The following is a 23753-nucleotide window of genomic DNA, read 5'->3' on the forward strand; positions in this document are numbered from 1 at the left end:
ATCACTTTTTAATACTTTTTAAAACCCCGCGGACACCCTGTGAGAGGGGTGCTACCGGAAAAGAAGCCAAACATGTAACCGATTATGTTATTACAAATAATACAGGAGATGAGCACCATAAACCACATCATCCACTCATAAGGGTCTCTAATGATTAACCTGGAGTGAATCTCTACATTCAGCAGGATCACATGAGTACAGGCGAACATGTAGAACGGCTGGCGAAACTGTTCCTTCACCAGACACAGAACAAACATGCAGAACCCTACGAGGTACAAGGCAGAAGAAATGAAGGGATGGTATTCGCTGAGCATGTGTACATACTCCTCTCTCTGCACCGGAGCGAAGAAATAATCCATGACCGTTTCTCCATAGAAGAAGTAAATCACGCAGAACAGGATGTACCAGCTTAGGGTTCTGAACCACGGTATGTAGTAACAGCGATACACATTGTAACCAATTCTGACAATCTGATGGAAGAACTTGATCTGAACGCACAGCACACACATCATCAGCGCCTTTAGTCCTAGATAAATACTGATGAAGATCAAGGAGATCATTGCCAGAGTCATCCATTGTGAGGAAAGGCCTGAAAGGACTCTGCTGAGAAAATCTGGTGTGTCATTGGTAGGAATGAGAACTTCGGGAACCCTGTCGTCTGGTTTACTCTCATTGTCCGAGGCTCCATCTCTCTCTTCATCCTCCAAGTGGTGATGTTGCTGCTCCAAAGGAAGGGGTTTAGTATAATCCTAGAAGAAAGACAATTCTAATGATGCTTAGATGGAGATTGATATGTAAAATTTCTTGAATTACATTCTATGCGTGTAAACTACAGCATGTCTAACGGTTAAAGGGTTACTTCACCGCTCAGTTGATACAGACCTCTCTCGTCTCAGTGCGTGCACTCTGACGCGCGGTGACATTTTGATAGCCTTTAGCTTAGCCAGAGATCAAGTTAGAAGCGACCAAACACCTCCAAGTTTTCCCTATTTAAATACAGTTCCACAAATAGTTGAACGATCAAGTATGGTGACATAAAATCAAACGTGGTGCTTTTCTAAGCGGATTAAAAAGGAGAACTATAATGTATGGCGGAATAGCACTTCTGAGAGTACTTTGACTTGGCGCAGTAAAAAGTCCCGGCTGAAACATCCTCGCTCACATCTCCCCCTCCCCCCGATTGACAGAAATCAGAGAGTGAGGGGCTAACTACTAACGATAAATTACCACATTTTTTTTTTTTTTTTTTTACCTCGGCTTAAGTCAGGTAATGGACCAGCTTAGGTTCACTATAAAGGGCAATTATTTATAAGGCACATATAAAACATAGACAATGACTATAAACGTACCAATTTATATTGTTTGTGCTAGATTAAATGAATGCACAAAAGCATCATTAGCCAAAAGCATTATTAGTTTCATTGTTATCAACAAAGTTCAAATCTGTGTTTCCCGAAATCATCGTTCGAACGAACATCCATAAACATCATCGCAAACTTGTGTGGTTGCAACGATAGCTCTCGACCTGTGCAGCAGATTTTCTTGTTTGCATGACGTGGACTTAATAAATCCTTATCTTGAGCAAAATAAAGCAAGCTGACATTCAGCATGATCATATATTTTATTTTGAATACATACAAATGTCATTTATGTCTTAGTTTTTCAATGCAACTTTATTTAAGAGCGCATGTGCACATTAAGAACGAGCTTATGAACGAATCTGGAAATAAAGCAAAATAACGGAGAATTAGTCCTCAGATGCCATGTCTATAATTTATAACAAAAAAACCTAGCATGAATTCGATCTCGAGCTAATTCATTAAAAGCAGTTATTACTCCACCACCTGCATGACATCTTTAACACACCCCAGCCCGTTATAGCTTGCATATGTCGTCGATGTTCTTTAACGGATGAGATCCTGTGGAAATCCTGAAAAACTTGACTCCACAACTGGTGGGATTTTCACACTTCACGATGCAAGTAGGAATTTTTTCTTGACGAGAAATTCTCTGGTTAACATACAATTCAATGGGATGGAATGAACTTTCTGACCCTGACATGGGCATTGCGAACTGTGAATTTTCCTGTGACGTCACCCGTGAAGGGGTCTATAAGGTAGTCATTGCTTTCCTTTAGGCCTTACTTAAAATGGTCAAAAGGGCCTCCAACCAAATTTTGCTTAGGGCCCTAAAAGTTCTAGGGCCGGCTCTGCGTGGAGGTGTTTGGTTGCTTCTAACTTGATCTCTGTTTGGTACCATAGAGAATGAACTGGGCTTAGTGGGCTAAGCTAAAGGCTATCAGAATGTCACCATCAGAGCGTCGGAGCGATTAAGTGCACGCACTGAGACAAGAGAGGTATGTATCAACTCATCTTAGTTAAGGGAATAAGAGTTTAATATAAAACGGGGTGAAGTATCCCTTTAAGTAATATGGAAACCTCACCTGAAGGCCATTGTCCAAGCTTGAATGAGATGCCACATTGTTCTCAGTTGGACTATCTGAAGCTTGGGGGACATCAATTTTACAGTCTGACACGGCAGAGACTGGGAGTTGGGGGGCATTAAAGTCAAGATGGTTGACATGAAAGTCACACATGACACTGTTGAGAGCATGGACAACATCGACATTCCATTCGGATGAATCACACACACAGTCTTGGAAGACGTCGTCATCATCAATTTCAGGGTGAGCAGTGATAGGTTCCTCTAAAGTAGGGAGGACTTCAGGGTCAGGGTCACTGATGATATGCTGAGAAGTCTGACCTAAAGAGGGTAATGACATCAACATAACCATATTAATAAATACAGACATTACTGCAACTAACCTTGCTGTAAATTATGATGTTACTTTTTTGAGGAGCATTCATTCATACAGGACACATTCTTGCTTTCCACTTTTGAGTATAAATTAAGGTGAGTATAAATAGATGTCACCTCATTAACTTAAATGAAAACATCATGTAGCCTAATTAATATTCATGCACAAACTGGACTTGTAAATGGCTCATGTTCTGTGTAAATGCATTAATTCATGAAGATATCAATGGAAAGAAGGTGTGTAATGTCCTCTATCAATAATCTCGTTTATTATTAATTCTAATCTGTAGTAAAATTTTAATTCATGCTTTTTAATGTACGCTGTAATGGGCTTTAAAGGTGCACTATGCAACTTTCTGTCCACTGGAGGGCTCCTTTTCAAAACAAAGGCGTAGTTTGATGACGCCAAGTTTGAGTGCAGGATCTTGGGACATGTGGTCTTCACCTCACAGCCGGTGGAAAATAGGACTCGGGCAGAAATCATGTTAATGGTTGCGGTTATTAACGTTACTGTAGTATGAAGCAGAGCAGGACCGAGTGTTGTGGAGATGAGCACGGCCGCTGGAGCAATTAAAGGGGGGGTGAAACACTCAGTTTCAGTCAGTGTCATGTCAATCTTGAGTACTTATAGAGTAGCATTGCATCCTGCATATCTCCGAAAAGTCTTTATTTTTTTTATAATTATATAAGAAAGATGCGCTGTTCCGAGTCTTTCCGAAAAAAGCCGAGCGGGTGGGGGCGTGTCGTGTGAGCGGAGCTAAATAATGACGTGTGCCCGCTGCTGCTTTTGTGTTGAGTCGAGTGCGTCGTAAAGCTGTGTCATCCCTAACAGCGGGAAAAAAACTTTATTCAAAATAAAAATATGGCTTTTAATCAGATACAGCCATACATCTATGATCCGGAATCAGACCCAGAGGCTGCAGTTGAACAGGAGCAGCAGCAAAAACGACTAGAGCAGGACGTCTCTATGTGGTACAAGTTATACACTTACTATATAATATGCTTAGCGGCTTGTGTTATTTACATATTTATACTTGAATTATATCGTCGTATTTTTGTCTTTAAAGGTGTACATGTGGGAAGTGCAGTTGTGCACGTGTGTTTGTGTGTTTACGCGTGGTTTGTGTAGACAATTGTAACGTTAGTAAGCGGACTGGTTTTGCACCGCAGGCTAGTGTTTACATAGATAGACACGGAATAGTAGCGCATTTGAATGAAGAAGCGTGCTTATTTAGTTCAACATATTTCCCCACTCTTTGTGTATTGTTGTTTGGAGTGCTTTTACAATACACAAACATAAAGTTACATATATAGTGGCCAGCTAAACAAATGTACGCACTACACATCGCATGCTCCATTGATCAATTAACTATACGTGATCATGTTTGGGCTACTTGATGAGCATAGACATTTGAAGCACTCTTACTCACCGCCTGCGGTTCTAACGTTAGGACCTTTATCGTTGGGACTGCTCCATCCTTCAGCATTAGGTGATTGGAAAAGCCGGCGTCAAGCTGGGCCTTGTTTATGAAACAGTCGGCACCGAAATGCAGCGAACAGATATAAACATTCGTGCAACTCAGTTGCTGATCCAGAAAAGCAAATTACATCCACTGTTGCCTTAACGCGGGGTTTTGGGGAATCTGTGCAGGACTGTCTTGGTCTGGCAACCAAAAACGCACTTTTTTGGTGACATTATGTGCACATCACCTGTCCAGCATCCTACAAGCCAGCGCTTTAATGGGGGTAGCCTGTTACTTTCGCTCTCTCCCTCTCCCTCTCTCTCTCTCTCTCTCTCACGCGCTTCCGGTAGAATTGTCCGTAAGGCCCATACAAGGAAATTCCGCCCCCATTAACGTCAAAGGGGACGCATGATCTCAAAAAACTTGCCGAAACTTATGACTAACCGGAAGTAGTATTTTTGACAAAGAAATACTCCCATCAAACGTCCACCTTAACTTTTGAAACCTTGTCTATGTTTAGTATGGGATTCCAAGTCTTTAACAGTGTAAAAAGATCAGTATGCATGAAACAGCATTTCACCCCCCCTTTAATATACAAACACACGCGACCACCTGGACTTTTATTATGACGGGAGTATAAGGTAAAGCAGCTCTGTGTATCATATTAGATACATTTAAGTGTGTTTAAAATGATGCTATGACGTTACTCTGTGCGTTCGCTCGGCGCTGCTGTGACATGTTCACACTGCTAAGGGTAAAGCGCTTCTGCAGAATAAAACTGAGGGTAACGCAGATATGACACAATTGACAGGCAACTTCCTTCCAACGCTATACTGAAACATCCCGGGTCCATGGTTAAAATTGCAATTTTCTCACAATTTACAAATAGTTGGAACTGAACAAAATATATAACACTGGCCTAGTGGTTTTTGGATATTTTACTGAAAAAAAAATACTATAGTGCACTTTTAAGTGATTCAGTTAGAAACTGAAATTCAGCTGTGCCTCTAAATTTCTTACTTGTCGTGAAAAAACTTTAAACATGAAAATAAGAGCCCTGCGCAGTGCGTAGACTCCAGTAAACAAATCAAGTTATTCTCATAACATGGACATAACTTACCATCACTACTACCCACGGGTAGTACATCAGTTTGGTCCACTTTTTCATCTCGCCCTAAATTCGTGTTCTTGACTTTCTTCCTTTCTGTCAATAGTAAAGCACTCAGTCCCAGTAAAGTAAGTAGTACCATTTTTAATGAGTTATAGGCTACCATACAGGCTGCAAGATGCGCGAAAAACACTGGAACTGCAGATAATGCAGGCTGAGCAAAGTGAGATTAAGCGCATATTACTGTGACGTCACAGTATAAATTACATTCGAATGCTGCTTGCAGAATGCTGGCCAGTTACAATTTGATTGGTTCTGCGATTTCGGTGGGCGGGGACAGAGCCATTAGAGAGCAAATCAAAGAACCAGGCAGTGGATTTGCAATTATCAATTTTGTGTCAATATGTTGAATTTCGGGGTGAAAAAAACCATATTGAAAACTCCAGTTAAATTTAAAAAATGCAGCAAGGACCAAGCACCGAGATCTTCTGAGCTACCTGCTCCTGTCTGTCAAAGTAGACGGGCTTTGTTCACTGGAGTTGCTGAGGACTGAGGAGCGAATTCCAGCGCGACGCTTGAGTAACCGTCAGAACGTGTCTAAACATTTCATTTCATATTTGGCAGCTGCTTTAGGATTGAACTACAGACAAAAATAATCAGGCAAACGAATAATTTGTCTAATTTTGTCATTTTTAATTTTAAATAGGCATATTTATGCTGTGATTCATGTAATGAAATAATTAGCAACAGTCAATGTGAGAGGACAAGAGACATTAACGAAGCTTAATTAAGCCAGTGAATTAGGCTATTATTATTATAAAAAAAATAAAAAAATAATAAAAAAAAACAAGCTAGCGTTTGTAGCCTTCAGTAGAAATAAACTTGTCTTATAAAGTGATTAATAAAAAAAATTCTAAACATAAATTGTAGCCTATGTTTACTTTCTGGCTGCTTTAGGAGGGATAGACAGGGCGAAAAAAAAGAGAAAAAGAAAGAGTAGGCTATGCTAATGGATATGAGGAGGGAGCAGGAATTGACAAATAATCACTGTCTTGGTTTTAAAGCTATTTCTCATCCTTGTTTGCTTTCAAACATCTTAATGCACCGATCAGAGAAATTAAAATTTTCTCTAAAAACTAGCGCGCGCGTGTGTGTGCTTTATTAATAAATAGGCTAAAGCACTTTGCTGACAATTAGTGATCTTACAAATGTAAATTAGTGCCTTCTTCAAAAGTTTCACGAAATTTAACAAAAACACACTTAATCACGTGAATTTGTGATTTGAACATTGTGGGCAAGTTTTGGTTATGCCAAATAATATACACTTCACACACAGTGTGTGTTTGAACTAAAAAAGGTGGTACACGATTTTAGCAATTTGATAACAATGTAGCCTAATAAATAAACATGCTTTTTGATGCACAAATAGCCAACCGGCAGAAAAGATAATCCAGCACAAATTAGTGCATGAAAAGTCATCCGAAAGAAGCATTGAACCTCATAATTAAATAAAAAATGGAAATGGAACTGAAAAAAAAGAAAGAAAAAAAAGCCTGACATTGAAGTTGAAAAGTTGACAAGAGATTTTCTCAAAAAACTGTGGCCAAATTTATGTTTATTTAATTATAGTGCGTTACACAAGTCTCTGAGATGTTTTTACATTGTTTTAACTCATCAATATGAGTTAAGAAATTTGTTTTTATTAGTTATACAAGATGTAACTCATTTTTTAAAGTCAGTTTAACATAGTTTAAGTTGAAATAACTTAAACATCCAAGTCGATTGCAAAAGTTCAACATTTGCCTTTTTTTTTTTACAGTGCAAGAGAAAATATTAACCTCATATAAAAACTATAATCTATGAGGTCATCATTATTATATATTTAAAAAAATTGTATAAACCTGTAGCGCCTCACAGAATTCAATCCAGAATTCACAAGTTAAAAAAGATTTGGGTCTATGACGGAGGCAATCTTATTTATATTTAGCTAAATAATATTTTGCACAAGTAGCCTATCGGGTTATGTTTATTTGCAGAGGTCGTGTTATGTGATAGAAAATATAATTAACCTATAAAATCAGCGTATGAGATGTGCCCTAACTAGTGAAACAAACTTTTAAGTGTGTGTGTGCGTGTGGTGTTTGTGTGTGACACTGAGTGAGTGAGAGAGATGGCGCTGTGTTCAGTTCACTCGTCTCACAGCCACAGTGTGAGGAAACTTCGCCAGGCAACTTCAATAAGACTTTCTACTCTCTAACAGCACACGGATTAAACCGCCTCACAAGGATGGGACTCCAGACGACGATCCAAATGTGCTTTTCTGGAGTGTTACACTGACACACAAAACAGAAATCTGCGGAGTGAGTGAGTTTGCGGAGCGAACGGGTTTTTCCGCGGGATCAATGGCGCTACATATGTGAGAAAACGCACAAAGAATGCAACTGGCTTTGAAATCACGCTGCCTGTGATTCTGAAGTCATTTTGCGCATGGAACTATGAACGATCCGGAGCTCACGCCGACCTCCAAGGCGCTCCAGCGAATGGCTTCGTCTTTGCCCGGGGATGAAAGCGCTCTGCCCGGCAGCGTGTGCATCCCCGAGCGCAACGGGATTTTTTTCATCCACTGCTTTATCTGTGGGAGTGGAGTGACTCCGGGAAAAGAGTTGAGTTTACAGGTAAAATACCAGCGGGAAAAGGATAGCCCGTTTTTCCCTTTCCTTCAAGGCCAGGACCCGGCTCCAGGCGCGCCGGAGATCGGTCCGGATGGGGACGCTCTGGTGTGCGCCGTGTGCCACTGCTTCCTGCGCGAACAGTGGAACTCATTCGAGCGCAACAGGACGCCCATCGAGAAGCGCATGTACTGGCTCAAGAGACCATACCAATGCGATTTACGGAACATTACCTACGATCTTGAGCGGAGAATGAGCGTTAGTAATTACGACGCCAATGAGTCGGACATGTCCTCGTTCTCCGATAATGATTTGTCCGAGCAGGACTTGGACCTGTCAGTGTGTGTAATGAATAGCAATAATGCCACAGGTTTCCGTGCGTCTAATAAAGCTTCAAGAGAAGGTAGCAGAAAGAGCGCAATGAGTGTTAAGAGCAGTCCTGAGTCAGCGCGATATCCGACCAGAGTTTACACAGCTCAGGACGTACCTAAATCAGATCGGCGTGCGACTAAAATCATCAATCACATATCGCACTCATCGGTGCCCATGGCTGTCCAGCAGTATGACGGTCTATCGGTGCGCACAGCCCTGCAGGACAACGGCATCATTACGTGCAATAAGCAGTGGATACATGCGTCCACCAGTGAGTTAGACGCAACTGACAGCTGCGAGATCGACATCACCAGCGATGATGAGAGAGAGCGCGCAGCATCATCGCACTTTGATGTAGAGAGGGGTCAAGGTGCCAAATGTCACTCCAGTATTTCTGCTGACGAATGCGTCTGCTATATTTGTGGAAGCCAGCTTTCAGCAGGAGGCCGCTTCAGAGTGTTTGTGCAGAAGCAGGAGAGGGCGTCCAGCGAACCGTTCTTCCCTTTTCTGTGGCTTCACACTCCTCCACCTGGTGCTGTGCCGCTCAACCTGGGTGGATACACTCTTGTCTGTACCACTTGCCACTCCTCCCTAATGCAGCAGTGGCGAGGGTTCGAGCTAGCAGATGTGCCCGTTCTCCAGCGACTCTATGTAGTACCCCTCAACACTGGTGCCGGTACCCCTCTTTCTCCACCTGCCATGAATGAATGTGTGGATGGATTACCAAAAATCCACCCTCTCCCCTCCGTGCCACAGAATCACAGGGAGGCCTGCTATCTATGTGGGCAGTATTGCGGTCGAGAGGTCAGGACGGCATACACCCACGCCGGTGCAAGTAAAGGCCGCAGTGCAATGCATTTTCCATTCATAAACCAGCTACCATGCCCTCCAAATGCTCAGAGTGTACGGAACGGACAGGTACACTGCTGTGTCGCATGTCACAGCATATTGGAGAGGGTCTGGGCAGAGTACCGCCACTGTCTAAGTGAGGAGCTCATTACTTCCGTCAGCACGTTCCTTGAGAGATACCACCTGGCCATGGGAAAAGGTGGAGTCTTGGTATCCCCCCCTAGAGGACCTTTGTCGACCCCTTCTCAGGCCGCCATAACAACCACAAGCCACACCTCCATCTGTTACTTGTGTGGGGAGGAGCTCTCTGGAGGAAGCGAGTATCAGCTTCACGTTAACCCTCCGGGGCGTTGTGGAGAGCGAGAGCCCTTTTTTCCTTTTCTAACTGTCCACCCTCCCGCCCCCCGCGCCCGCCCCGCTGATGCCACAGGCCTTGTGTCTGCCTGCGCATTGTGTTACCATGACCTGTTGGGGCAGTGGACCCAACATGAGAGTCAGGGCTCAGGATCAGGCCCGTCCAGCAGCCCCTGGGCACGCCAGTATAACTGCAACACGTTCATCTGCTTCTTCTGCAGGAAAGAGAAGAAGAGACCTCTTGGGCTGAAAGCGGTGTGCGTTGACCGCTTGCCAGTGTTCCTCTATGCCCCAAGGGTCAGCCAGACACTGGTAATTGACAATGGCAAGCAGTTAACAATTGGCTCCTGTGTGGAATGTAAGTCCATGGTTCTGGCTGGACAGAACATGAAGCCGGTCGGTGGAAGCGCACAGCACAAGGTAAGAATGTTGTGGGCCATATTGCTTATTATCTCTATCTTTAGACTCTTACAAACAGCTTTACACAGTTAAAAAAAAATCATTAGAATCACCTCAGATTACTTTTTTGTTTTTTTTCTAGTAACCACTAGATGGTCTTTCAGATTCTTCTGGGGCCTCAGTTAGCACAGTTTATTAGGCAGCTTGGCTGGAGCTGTTTTTGGGCCAGCATGCAAAAGTTCATCTGATGCACTGATGAGTGAGTGTGCCAAGTGTTGAAACTAAAGTTTTATGGCAGACTGCTGTTCTTTCTAGTGAGTGGGGCGGCCATAGAAGGCAGGGGGTAGATCAAGTATGGAGCCTGTCGCATTAAATAAATAAAGATTTTGTAGACAGTCTAGTAGTTGCAAGCTCTGTTTAAAACATTCTTCACAGAGGCCAACTCAAGCTTTTGTTGGTCTCCTGGTGTGAGTACATAGCAATTGTGTGTGTGAGTGTGTGTGATGTTTCAGAGAGACAGAACAGACACTTTTTCAGGGTGTTACAAACGAAACCACCTCAACATATCATTATACAATTTGTGGCAATTTGTGTGAGGGTTTTAGGCTGTAAATGGCTGTATTTACATATTGTCTAGATATCTTAATACCAAGGCAAATGTTTGTTTTGTGTTTTTTAAACAAAAGCATCTCTTTTTTTATTTGTATTTAAAAAAAATATATTTATACTGTGTGAATTTCATATGAGAGTGGTGCCAACAAGTTTTACAGATGGTGGCACCAGCTCTTTATTTGCTAGCACCAGTGGGATGGGGGACCAATAATAAAGGACACAATCTAAAGTCAGCAATAGTATTGCATATTTTGTCCTACTGAAATGCACATTTGGTAGTAAAACACTGATTTTAATTATACTTCAGGTTTACCCTTCTTTTACAGTATCTATACTTTTTACTAGGGCTGTGCGATATTGAAAAAAAAATGCGACATGCAATAGAATAAAACTATTTGTGTTTCACATTCTTTCTGGGAAAAGAAAGCATCACTACAACTTCTCAAAGTGACCAGCAGTGTTCACTTTTCTGTGTGTGTGTGTGTGTGTGTGTGTGTGTGTCACACAGTGCGAGACTGCAATCCCAGCTAAAAGGGAACGTTCTCAGAACATTCTCTGAAAGTTATCAAAAAAGTTCTTGCAGTAACGTTATTAGAACGTTGTGCCAACGTTATTCGCTATTGATTAACGTTCTAAAAACGTTAGCTATAAATCATTAGTCTTACATTGTTAGTGAAACGTTTTAAAAACGTTACTACATTAAAAAGTATTAAGTCATTACAAATTAGCCTTACAGCTTTTTTCTTAAACTTCAGATACATCATTTGTATATCCAGACACTTAAATGCTATTTTCGTTACTATATATATATATATATATATATATATATATATATATATATATATATATTACATTACAATCAGAAGAAAAATCTAGAGAACTAATTATATATTAAATAAAAATGTAATATAAATATAAAAGTCCGTTATAAAAGTGGTTTAAGAAAGAATAAGATGTCAATAAACTAGGGATGGGACGATACACTTAAACTCACGATATGATGCACCTCGATATGACAGGGTTGCGAAACGATATGTCACAATACGATATCAAAAAAGAAAAAAAAGAAGAAAATATTACTGTATAACAACAACTTATTGTTTTTTCATTACATAGTCATTTTTTAGATACTCTTTTACGCTTTGTTTGGTTTCATTATAAATTTCCGGGATTACCTTCTCTGAAAAATGTCCTCAACATGGCATCTTAAACTTGGGCTCCAGCACATTGAACATTTGGATGAATTTTCTGTTCTCTACCATGTTAAATGGAGCCATATAGTCCGCTATGAATTCGCCAATGAGCCTGGTTATCTGTTTTGCACGTGGACTTGACGGAGGTAGAGTTGGTGTCAGTGCTTGTTTCATGGTCAGCTGTCCCTTCGGTAGGCTCGTTTTCTCCGGGGCCGTCTTCACATTTTTATGGTGACGTGGAAGGTGGTGGTTCATGTTTGATGTGTTGGATGTGGTGTACAGAATGACAGCATGGCTGTCTTTTATTTGTGTGCCAAAAATGTGGAAAACTGAAACTGTTTCTTGTCTGACAGGAATGACACAAATCACATATGCATATTTTCAATTCAAAACGGCCTATATTTGGGGAAAAAAGTAGTTTGGATCACTGGATGTTACTGTCGGTCGTTTACAATTTCTGTCGCAGAACAGTTCACGTGTATTAAATGTTTCACTTTCTTCCAACTTCCACTTTCTTAAAACTGACACTTCACGCTGGAGTATGCGCTCTGCTTCTGTGACTGGTAAACTCTGCCTACTTTGATTTGATTGGCCATCTCAATCATTTTGACATTGACCAGTTGTTAGATTGGACTGAAAATGTGACTTTTAAACATTTTTGTCATCCTAACAACAGCACACAGAGTTCTGGAGAATGGCAATTTGGCCATTTCAAATTATTGGAAGGATACGGCCGTCATTAACTGTTTTTCTCTTACTGATCATATAATATTCCATTCATTTTTGTTTTGAAATGAATGTGACTGATAAAAAGGATTGCTTTTATGTGCTGGAGCTTTATTCCAGTCTTTTAAAATAGTTAAATGATGAATGCTCGAGACATGCCTTAAAGGGTTACTTACTTCAGCGATTAGCATTTGGCTTCAGTAGAATGCAGTATGCTTCAGTAGCCATCAGTAGAAACCTTGGAGTATATTCAAATGATCGTGCTAAATTTACTGTGTAAATTCTGTACACAGTAATATCAGAATATCTCTTCTCCTGTCTCTGATTATGTCCAGAATTGGAAATCTTCTTCCGGACACTCATTTTTGGTGGCATTTGGTCAACTCGATGACTAGAGTACTATGAAAAATATACATAACATATATAACCTAAATAAATGTGATTTTAAAACGGTAGTGCATCACGAATCTCTGTGCAAGTATTCCATTATGGGTATGACTGTAAAACTCTATATATGATATTTTTTATGAAAAAGTAATATTATGCTGGAAAAAATAATAAATGGCCATAATAAAAATGTAATTACTGTATATTCCTTTACTCCTCTTGTACAACATACATGACTAGCAGTAATATTTAATATAATTCTAGCACAGTTTAGGGAAATTCATTGTAAATATTAGCAAGGATGGAGATTTGTGGATTGAAAAGTCTTGTAAATTGTGTGTACAATCAATAAGTCAATGATTTCGCCTATATATAGTGCCATTGAGGATGTTGAGTCTGTTTCATCTGGTTTTAAACTGGGCTGGTAAGTAGTCTGTTCTGCATGGTTCAAATGGGTTGCAGCGTTTTGTTCCACCTTTTGAGCATTTGGCGTAACTTAATGTTTCTCATTTGCTACAGGAACAATGAATAGCCTAATCACACAGAGTTGACCAACTTTGTAAAAGTATCAGAAATAAAGATACTGCTAACCAAATTTAGCCACTAAATTGACCATTTAGTCACAGTCTGGACGTCAGCTAGGCTGCTACTATGAAAAATGACCATGTTTTGCTTTCGTTTACCCTGCTCCTTGTTCCTGTAACACTTTCCCATGATAAACGCTGGGGTTTCCTGAAATACGGAAAGCCGTTCTCTGGAAGTTGAATGCAGAGGCTAGTCATGGATAGCAAATTGCTCTGTCTGTGGAAGTCATATGAGGTGAAGTGTGTGTGCAGTGTGCACTAGTCTTTTAGGGATAATGCAAAGCACTAGTTACTGTTGGTTGTTTGTGAAAGACTATAAAGAAAAAGAACAAATAAGTGTTACATTTATTGTGTAATTTTTTTTATTAGGCATGAGTAAACGAAACCATGAATCAAATAAATGTAATTAAACGAACAAGGAAATATGGGTAACGCTTTACAATAAGGATTCATTAGTAAATATTAGTTAACTACTTTAGTTAACATGAACTAAGAACTAACAATACTTTTATTAATCTTAATTTTAATGGTTACTAAATTAAAATCAAAAGTTGTATTTGTTAAAATTAGTTAATACACTGTGATCTAACATGAACAAACAAAGAATGACTGTAGTTTTTTATTAACTAACATAAATAAAGATGAATAAATAGTGTATACTGTATACTGTTCAAATAAAAATACTGTAAAAACTGTACAAATGTATTGCTCATTGTTAGTTCATGTTAGTTAATAAGTTAACTAATGTTAATAAAATGAGAGCTTATTATAAAAAGTGTTACTGAAATATCTAATAAGATAAAATTGTATTTATTGAATTTTAGTGTGCCTTCTGTAGATCACTTCTGTAGATAACAAGTGCCAAGCACACTGAATATGAAGTGCCATGTCCTTGCAATTTTAACACATTTGTTTAAAATCCTTACAAGAACATAAAAATGTCCAGTGTTCTTAATTTAAAGGTTAGTATGATGTTGCTGACAAGTTCAGTAAAATCCTCCTCAAAAAACATTTCTAATGAATCCCACGGAGAACGTTGTAACAATGTGATACACAGCCAAATCCTCAGTGTTAAATAAAAACTACTGGACGCCTGCTGTTAACAAGCAGAATCACTTAGGAACAACAATAACAGAACAAAAGTAAACTGCAAATAAAAGAACACATTAAAACAAAACATTACCATATTCACTTACTACAAACCAGTTTGCCAATTCTTTCATATGTGTACAAAAGTTCTTGAGAATTAACAGAGGTATAGCTAGATCTTTTTGATTATTTATTGAAATTAACTTTCATTTCAATTCACCATTTTGGGGGATTTATCCTTGACTTTGTTCATTTGAATCTTTTTCAGCAATAGTGTTTTTTTAGAGAATGTTTGTGTATTGTTAAAGAAAGAGATTGATGAAATCCTGATAAGGTTAAGAATAAGATGTCTGCTTTTATGACAGTCAGATGACTGATAAAGTGGTTTAAGCCACTGTTTTTTCTTCTTCTTGTAGTCTGTTTTGTCTGAATTTGTGTCATTAATGAACAAAAAAAAATGTTGTGAAAGATCACTGCACCACACTAAAAAATGTGAAAAAATGAAGTGATTTGAAAATGGCGACATCTTTTATGTAAAAATTTAGAAACACTTAAGACATTTACACTCATCATACATGGCCATGAATGATATTTGGACTATGCTGACACCCAGCATGCATTGCAGCATGAAACATGCCAGCATTGTTGAGTTTCATATGCTAATCGTTGATGTCTGTGAAGGTTTAGACTTCCATATTAACTTTCTGCGCAACGTTTTTGTAAGTTACGGAAGTTTAGAAGTCCAAATAACTTCAAAATATCTTCTTTTGTGTTTAGCAGAACAAACAATAGAGGTTTGGAACAACTTGAGGGTGAGTAAATTATAAAAGAATTTTCATTTTTGGGTGAACTATTCTTTCAACACTCGCTAACCCGCCAATTGTGGTAGGATTTCAGCAGTGGCGTGTAACGCAGGCACTCATACTACCCACTTTGGTGGTTTGAATTTTATATAATACAAATTTTTCAATATAGTCTTTTAAAAAGGCATCTGAAATAATAAAGTAAGTGCATTGTAGTGTTGTAGTGACACATATCGATGCTGAAATATCTGGAACACTTCTAATACTCACATGATACCAGCTGTGCTTTCTCACTCTCTCATCTCTTTGACAGCAAGTTGACACACAATCCCGCTTCTCCACACTCACTCGTTTTATATGCTCTGGATAAATATTAATGTTACAGGGCTTGATTTTCGGTGTGATATTGCACATCATTTTAGTCATTCCGCCAGATTTTGTGCTTACACCCAAAGAGTGCACATAAAGCCCAGTATATTGCCTATATAAAACAGTATAATGGGTCCGTGTGTCAGATGTTGAGCTGTGTGTCCACCAAAGGCACTCTGCTGAAAACGCCTCGATGTGGGCGCTTCTGAACGTTTTGAAAGGTTTTTTTTTCAGTTGAGTCTTTACTTGTTATGATACGGAATATCCGCGGAAATGTTATTAGTATCTCATTTCAGATATAGTTTGTTTCTGTATTGATTCTATATAAAAATGCAGATACAATGTAAAGTATTTGCTCTGTTTCTTGTGCTAATTTATTTTGTTCTGTTATTACGCTGCTTGCTGTCATCTGTTGATGTTGTACAAGCAGAATGTGGTGGTTGGTCTGCGTTGTATTTGTCCTGCCCCTCCTCCACTGTGATTGGACGGCTGGGTGAAAAGTGACAGTGATGAGGGCTGCATTTTACTCAAAGTTGAATTTTTTTTAAACTCTTGCCGGCCCGTAAAAAAGGGCGAACGCTCGACGCTTGAGCGTGAAATACTCGCTCAGCGCCTCGTTACGCTCATGGCATTCTAAAAATGCAGAGCTCCCCTTGAATTGGTGTTTTGACGATACTCTGGAATGCCAGTCTTTTGTGAATGCACGGACGATAGTTAGTGGAAGTTTTAAATATGGATATTTGTCTTACACAAACGCATTGCTTCGCTTGAGAAGGCCTTTATGAAGTAATGGCATGCGACCAAGTAGAGCCAGCATAGCTTGCAGCGCCATCTGTTGGTGAAAATAAGCACTACATGATTGCTCAATAACCAGCAGGCTGCTGTATGTTGGTCAGGCTTTTTTGCAATGTATTTGTGGGTTGTTTTGAACAAGCTGTAAAGCTGTATTTTACAGCTCAAACACCAAAAACCGGGACTTTCCCGGAAAACGGGGACGTCTGGGGTCTCATTTATAAAACTTTGCGTAGATTTTATCCTAAAAGTGTACGTACGTACAAAAGCTATACGCACACAAAAATTCTGATTTATAAAACCATGCATACGCCAGAACCTGTGCAAAAATCCCTTTATAAATCACAGCCAGCCGCAGATTGTGCATGCGTGCTTTTCCGCCCTGTCTCCTCCCCGAAATCACCATATATGGAGCTTACAACACCTAGTTTTACTATGCATGATCTCATCTGCATATCATTTGCATGCATATTCCCATCCACGTGACACCATGTTTAACAGTGTCAAAGGTAAAAGACAATGAAAAATATTAGATACGGACAATAAATGCCTTTGTGCCTTACTCATTACATTGCTGAAAATCATTCAATATCCTTTTTATGTTGTAGAATAAATATATCAAAATATCCATAAAACCAAATTGTATAAAATACTTCTCAGGTATTTTTTTAAAATTAAGTTATATTTTAATTTAAAATATTTTGTTAATTTTAAACACTTCAAATAAAAAAAAATTAATGCAGTTTTGCTGATAATGTCCCTGAATGAAATATTCTGCCATTGGCATAATCCTCCAACAGTGCCAGCCGTGCCATCATGAAGCATTACCCGGGTCATCGGAGGATTTATATGTTTCTAACAAATAGACTGATCGTTGACACCTTGACAAAATCACAGAATTATTTTGTAGGTGAAAATTTAAGACAAAAATGTTGAACACATGCTTCTTCATGACGGTTTTGTAATGAACACTGTAATAGTTAGGACCAATGAGCGATTGTGCTTCATGACTGTATTTGCAGACTTTGACATTTTATGATATTTGTACATTAAGGTAAATATTTCGTTTTTACACTGTGTTGTGCAGTTCTCTAAAAAAAAGGGGTATTTCATGCTATTCTGTATAACATGTAGTCGCGCCATCTCCTCCTCTGCTCCCGTTGTGGACAATGTGATTGTAAGGCAGCGCTGATTATTATTATTATATATTTTTTAAAATACATTTTGAATTCCGTTTGGATTTTACTAGATGTATATAGCCTAAATCAGTCGACAAAAATAACACTGTTGGTTTTAATCTTCATGATAATGTTTGCTTAAAAAAAAGTTTGCACATTCTCGCGTCAAGTTTGTTTTTTTATAGATCACAACCTTTGTGTGGGAACTGGCGTTATAAATGAGACCCCTGGTCAACTTACTCTTTATGTAGTTCTTAAAGGAACACTCCACTGTTTTTAGAAATAGGGCTTATTCAACTTCATTTCTACATTTAGAAATGTGGGCAAATGCATTAAGTCAGGGCTCTGCCTGGGACATTCAAGAACAGTCACAGAGTTGTTGTGAAGCCACTCCTTCATTATTTTAGCTGTGTGCTTAGGGTCATTGTCTTGTTGGAAGATGAACCTTCGGCCCAGTCTGAGGTCTTGAGCACTCTGGAGAAGGTTTTCATCCCGGATATCCCTGTACTTGGCCACATTCATTCACAGTCGTCCTGTCCCTTTAGATGCAAAACACCCCCACAGCATGATGCTGCCACCACCATGCTTTACTGTTGGGACTGTATTGGACAGGTAAAATATTTACACATACCATTTAGAATTAAGGACAAAAAGTTCTATCTTGGTCTCATCAGACCAGATAATCTTATTTCTCACCATTTTGGAGTCATTCAGGTGTTTTTTTTTAGCAAACTTTCATATATCTTGCACTGAGGAGAGACTTCCGTCGGGCTACTCTGCCATGAAGCCCCGACTGGTGAAGGGCTGCAGTGACTTTCTATAACTTTCTCCTATCTCCCAACTGCATCTCTGGAGCTCAGCCACAGTGATCTTTGGGTTCTTCTTTAACTCTCTCACCAAGGCTCTTCTCCCCTGATAGCTCAGTTTGCCCAGACAGCCAGCTCTAGGAAGAGTTCTGGTCATTACAAACGTCTTCCATTTAAGGATTATGGAGGCTACTGTGCTCTCAGGAACCTTAAGTGCAGCAGGATTTTTTTTTGTAAGCATGGCCAGATCTGTGCCTAGCCACAATTCTTTCTCTGAGCTCTTCAGGCAGTTCCTTTGACCTCATGATTCTCATTTGCTCTGACATACACTGCAAGCTGTAAGATCTTATATTGACAGGTGTGTGGCTTTCCTAATCAAGTCAAATCAGTATAATCAAACACAGCTGGACTCAAATTAAGGTTTAGAACCATCTCAAGGATGATCAGAAGAAATAGTCAGCACCTGCTTTAAATATATAAGTGTCACAGCAAAGGGTCTGAATACTTAGGACTATGTGATATTTAAGGTTTTCTTTTTTAATAAATCACCCAAGCAAATGGCTGCAATATAACAAATAGTTAACAATTTAAGGGGGTCTGAATACTTTCCATACCCACTGTATAAATATTCACGATGATTTATTCTTCAAAATGAGCTGAATTAAGGACACGAAACAAATGCTGCCTTTCAGAGATCCTTCAACTGGAGAGAGCTTTCGGCGGCGATTGATGAGGTGGTAGCTGAAATATGCATTCTTAAGGCCTGGGTATGTTACATTTTTTGCGTTCCACTTTGTCTCACGCACAGCGCGGACCCTCCTAATGATGAAAATTACGTCACATGGACAGTACATGTACGCAGACAGCAGAAGAAGGGCTTTACGACACAGCCTTCCATTTGAGAAGCACCCACTTAGTTCAGTTCATAAAGCTCTCACCTAGTGAGCTAATGATCTGAATAAGGTGTATCAAGTAAGGGTGACAAAATATGCAGAGAGGTGGGTTGAAAATAACTAGCATAGTACTTGAAGTCTTCTTTTTTTACTTTCACTTGGTCCTAATGTGAATCAACGCATAACTCGGGGCTGTCCCGAATTGTTTATATTTGACATTCTCTAATTACACTATTTTATAAAATGACAGACGCCAATGCAGATGAAATATCAGATAAATCTGCAAGAAACAGCAGCAAAAAAAGAAAGTTTGGTATTTATCTTCCAGGTTAGATCATTGTTCATGTAAATTGTTCATGTTCACAACAAGGTGGAAACACATTAAGTGCATGCAAATTGGGTCAGTAATTGTAAACTTGTTGATACTACTTTTTTCAGGAATGCAAGTGTTTCCTTACTACAGATATTTGAAACAGTGTAATGGTGTGTTAAATGGTGGTGATTTGACTCATTATACTCATCATAATGCCTGGGACACTAGAGGATTTTCAGATCATATTTTCCTCGCTCTCATTGGCTTGATTGAATACGGCAGGTGGTCTGGCGGTAGCTAGATATTTTACTTTGTAACATGTTAAATTTGGATAATTTTCTTACACTAACGCATCGCTTCACTTCTGAAGGCCTTTATTAAGCCCCTGGAGCTGGGCGAATTACTTTTATAATGGAAGGATGCACTTTCTTGGGCTGCCATTTACTGCCATTATAATGCTTGGAAGAGCAAGGACATTTTTTATATAACTCGATTGTATTCGTCTGAAAGAAGAATGTCATGTACACCTAGGATGGCTTTAGGATGAGTAAATCATGGGGTAATTTTCATTTTTGGGTGAACTATCCCTTTAACATTAGCAGGCCTTTAGCATATTGCTGTTTGTCGATTGCTCCATGGTATCCTTCCTTCAATTTTTCTACATTTTTTCCAATGTATTTCCTATTTTGTATAGTATTCAGATGGCAAAGGTCACCTATATTCAGAAGGCGGCCTTGCTAGAAAAAAAAAAAAAACAGATGGAGAACCTGTGGTCATCTAAGCTGTGAGAGATTTTTGAGTTGTGGAAGTGTGGTAGTGATTATGGTTGAGCAGGTGTTAGAGTGCTGGATATAATGTCTGGGTGAACATCTGTGCGCATGAGAGGGAGAGAGAGCACATGTAAAAGTGTACGATGGAGAGAACCATTTCAAAGATAGCAGCTTGTTTACAGTGTCCCAGGCCAATATTTTGAGGGAGACTGGGAGATTGATTCAGTTTACTTCCTTTAGCAAATAATTTATAGAGCATCTTTTAATAATCACACATAATCATATGCTATTAGATTCTTCTGTCAGATGTGGAACAATAATTCACACCAGCAGGCATCTAAACCTAGAAGAGGCCTTTTCCAAGACACACCATCGCTGAGCATCCATCCGATCAGGTTTTTTCTGTGAGTTCAACAACGTTGGCACTAGGTGTAACCAGTTGGCTTTTTGGACGAATCACTGTTGAGCAGTCTGAGAGAGATCACTCTGATTGGGTTGTTCAGCTTAGCAAACCAGTGCATAAGAAGAAAAATGAAAATGATGGATGAAAGCAAGCATATGATGAAGTCACGAGGACACACGCAGCCTGAGCATTCCAGTATACACATATTTTAATAGCGACATGGACATTTGGAATGAAGAAAATTAAGACCAACCGAATAACATTTTCATATTCAAATTGATAAGCAAGAGCTGCTTTGTTTACGGTTTTTATATCTGCAGTACTAGTTTTAGTTTTCCTTTTTGAATAACAAATGTAAACTATTGCCACCTGCTGGTATAGACAGTTATTTCCTAGATTTTACGTCAAATGTTGTCACATCCTCCTATCAGACGTGCAAATACAATTTACATCTGCAGCCATCTAAACTTAGAAGAGTACTTTCAGGTATATACTGATATTCAGCACATCACTATTTTAAAGGAGCACGGTGACTATAAGTCCATACCATTCTTATCTCTGTGTGTGCCATAACTGACGAACTGATGCAAAGTCTGACACACCCACCGCTAGCCTAGCTTAGCAAAAAGACTGGAGGTAAATGGCTCCAGCTAGCACCTACTGCTCAATAAGTGACAAAATAACAGCAACATTTTTTCTATTTATATGTTGTGATGTGTAGTTAAACTATGTACTAAGACCGACAGAAAATTAAGGAAACTAATTCCTGCGTAATAATCAAGGACCTTTGCTTCCCTACCGTGGGTGCGGCTGTGCAATGATATTACGCAGTGCATACTCTCTGTGCAAGCAGCTTGTCACATTGGTTATGTTGACAGAAGTTAGCCTATTTTCAGGCGCTGAAATCTAATATTATCTAATATCATTGCATCGCTGCACCCATGGTACGGCACAAAGTTCCTTGATTACTACGCAGGAATGAGAGTACAGTTCCTAGCCCTAAAGGGGGGGGGGGGGGATTCTGTTTCATGCATACTGAGCTTTTTACACTGTTAAAGATTGGATTCCCATCCTAAACATGGACAAATTTTCAAAAACTAATGTTGGACGTTTGATGGAGTAGTTCTGTGTCAAAAATACTCACAAGTTTCGGAAAGTTTTTTTCGAGTATGGCTCGGCTTGACGTGAACAGAGCGGAAGGTCCTTGTATGGGCCGTACGGGCTCTTCTCCCGGTAGGGTGCGCGCGCGTGACTAGAGCGAGAGAGGAAATGCACGCCCATAAACACTCCGCGCCGCACTCCACTTTATTCCTATGGGTGACATCAAGCGACTTCAACGCTTCAGCACAGCATTCCGGGAAGGCAGCGCTGCATTTGAACCGATTTGAACGCAAAAATGACGGGAAGCTTCACAACATCGCTTCAGTCGCGTCACAAAGTGGATTTCCACAGTCACTGCTGTCAGGACTTCACCAAATCATACCAAAGAAGTGTGTTTTTGACGGAGCGGTCCAAGCGATAAAGGTTCGGTCCTGCTTTGGAAGCAGCCGGTGAGTAAAACTGCTTCAAATGTCTATGCTGTTGGCTATCATCGCGTGAGTAAACATCAGTAAACGACACGATCGCATGCTTCGTCATTCAAATGCACTAACGGACTCCATTGTTCTATGTATAACGTTACACTAGTCTGACGTGCAAAACCGTTTAGCTTGCTACTCCTAAGGTTTAGTCGCATACAATAGTCCATAAACCGATTCATGTCCTCATAAACTGCGAGTGAAGACACACAAATGTTGACAGGCCACTTAATACAGTACATACCACAGAGATGGACGTCCTGCTGTTGTTGCTTCTCCTGTTCAATTTATTTCAGCCTCCGGATCTGATTCTGGATCATATATGTATTAGTTGAATCCGATCAATAGCCATGGTTTATTTAGGGTAGTGTTTTCTTCTCCACGCTGGAGGACGTCACCGTTTTGTGCGCGCTCATCATTCTTTAGCTCCGCCCACACGATACGCCTCCAGGCGCTCGTTTTTTTTCGGAAAGACTTGGTACAGCCCATATTTCTTTTATAAATATAACAAAACTTAAGACTTTTCGGAGATATGAAGGATGCAATACTACTCTATAGGTACTCAAGATTGACATGAGATTGACTGAAACTGAGTGTTTCACCCCCCCCTTTAACGTAGTAGTACAATTAGTAGTATTGTTATCTTATCAGTATTATTGCTAGTTTTAAAATTATACATTTCTATTCTATCAAAAAAAATGCCTGATTGACTGAAGGTAAAATCGTTGTTGTTTTACTTTCATAGCGTATCTCTTATGCATGTATCATAATTTAAAAGGCTGTGCCATTCAACAAAGATCAGCTGAGTTTTATATGTATACAGCCATCTGTTGTCAAGGTGCAGGGTTGCCAGGTCTGTGCAACAAAAGTTGCCCAAAAATAGCCCAATGCGATTTTCTCCATCGGACGGCTAAATTCTACACTGAATTTGTACATCTAGGGGGTGTTGGAGCGCCAAAATCGTACTTACAGGGGTGGAAATCAACCCCTTTTAATTTTTTTAAGTAGCCCAATTCTGTCTGAAAACCAGGGACTTGGCAATATTGGTGTAGAAGCTTTAAGGAGGTGGGTTTCTTACTAGTGTGAAATTTTCTTTTTAAACCACACGTTTTTCTTCCTCTGGGTCCTGTCTGTGAGTCTGTGAGATGAGATAAAAAGTTGAATTGCTGTTTGTCTCTGCTCTGGGTGTGTCTAAAATAGCTCTGGTGTAATGGGAGCTGTATCAAG

The 23753-nt window shown here is 39.6% G+C and overlaps 2 protein-coding genes across 5 annotated transcripts in view; one reads left to right on the plus strand and one right to left on the minus strand.

Moving 5' to 3' along the window:
- Nucleotides 1-22901, minus strand: LOC137043483 (phosphatidate cytidylyltransferase 2-like). Its single transcript, XM_067419772.1, has 3 exons — nucleotides 22771-22901; nucleotides 2444-2763; nucleotides 1-749 (listed from the first exon to the last, which is right to left on the minus strand). The coding sequence occupies exons 2-3, from the start codon at nucleotides 2594-2596 to the stop codon at nucleotides 9-11; spliced, it is 894 nt and encodes a 297-aa protein (XP_067275873.1). The 5' UTR covers nucleotides 2597-2763; nucleotides 22771-22901; the 3' UTR covers nucleotides 1-8.
- gse1b (Gse1 coiled-coil protein b) overlaps nucleotides 7626-23753 on the plus strand; it is a 325637-nt gene continuing 309509 nt past the window's right edge. For 2 of the 4 annotated variants that reach the window (XM_067419768.1, XM_067419769.1), the window contains exon 1: nucleotides 7626-10052. In XM_067419768.1, coding sequence (XP_067275869.1) covers nucleotides 7884-10052 — 2169 coding nt within the window. In that variant the 5' untranslated portion in view covers nucleotides 7626-7883. The remainder of the gene's footprint in view (nucleotides 10053-23753) is intronic. The other 2 variants (XM_067419770.1, XM_067419771.1) reach the window with 1 other exon arrangement.

The sequence above is a fragment of the Pseudorasbora parva genome, chromosome 16 (assembly GCF_024679245.1).
Source record: "Pseudorasbora parva isolate DD20220531a chromosome 16, ASM2467924v1, whole genome shotgun sequence".
Taxonomy (NCBI): Eukaryota; Metazoa; Chordata; class Actinopteri; order Cypriniformes; family Gobionidae; genus Pseudorasbora; species Pseudorasbora parva.

Bases quoted from the DNA above. Each gene is read 5' to 3' on its own strand.
- LOC137043483 (XM_067419772.1), bottom strand. From the start codon at position 2,596: ATGTGTGACTTTCATGTCAACCATCTTGACTTTAATGCCCCCCAACTC. The intron at 750-2,443 runs GTGAGGTTTCCA...TCTTTCTTCTAG, and splicing joins GCTTGGACAATGGCCTTCAG to GATTATACTAAACCCCTTCC.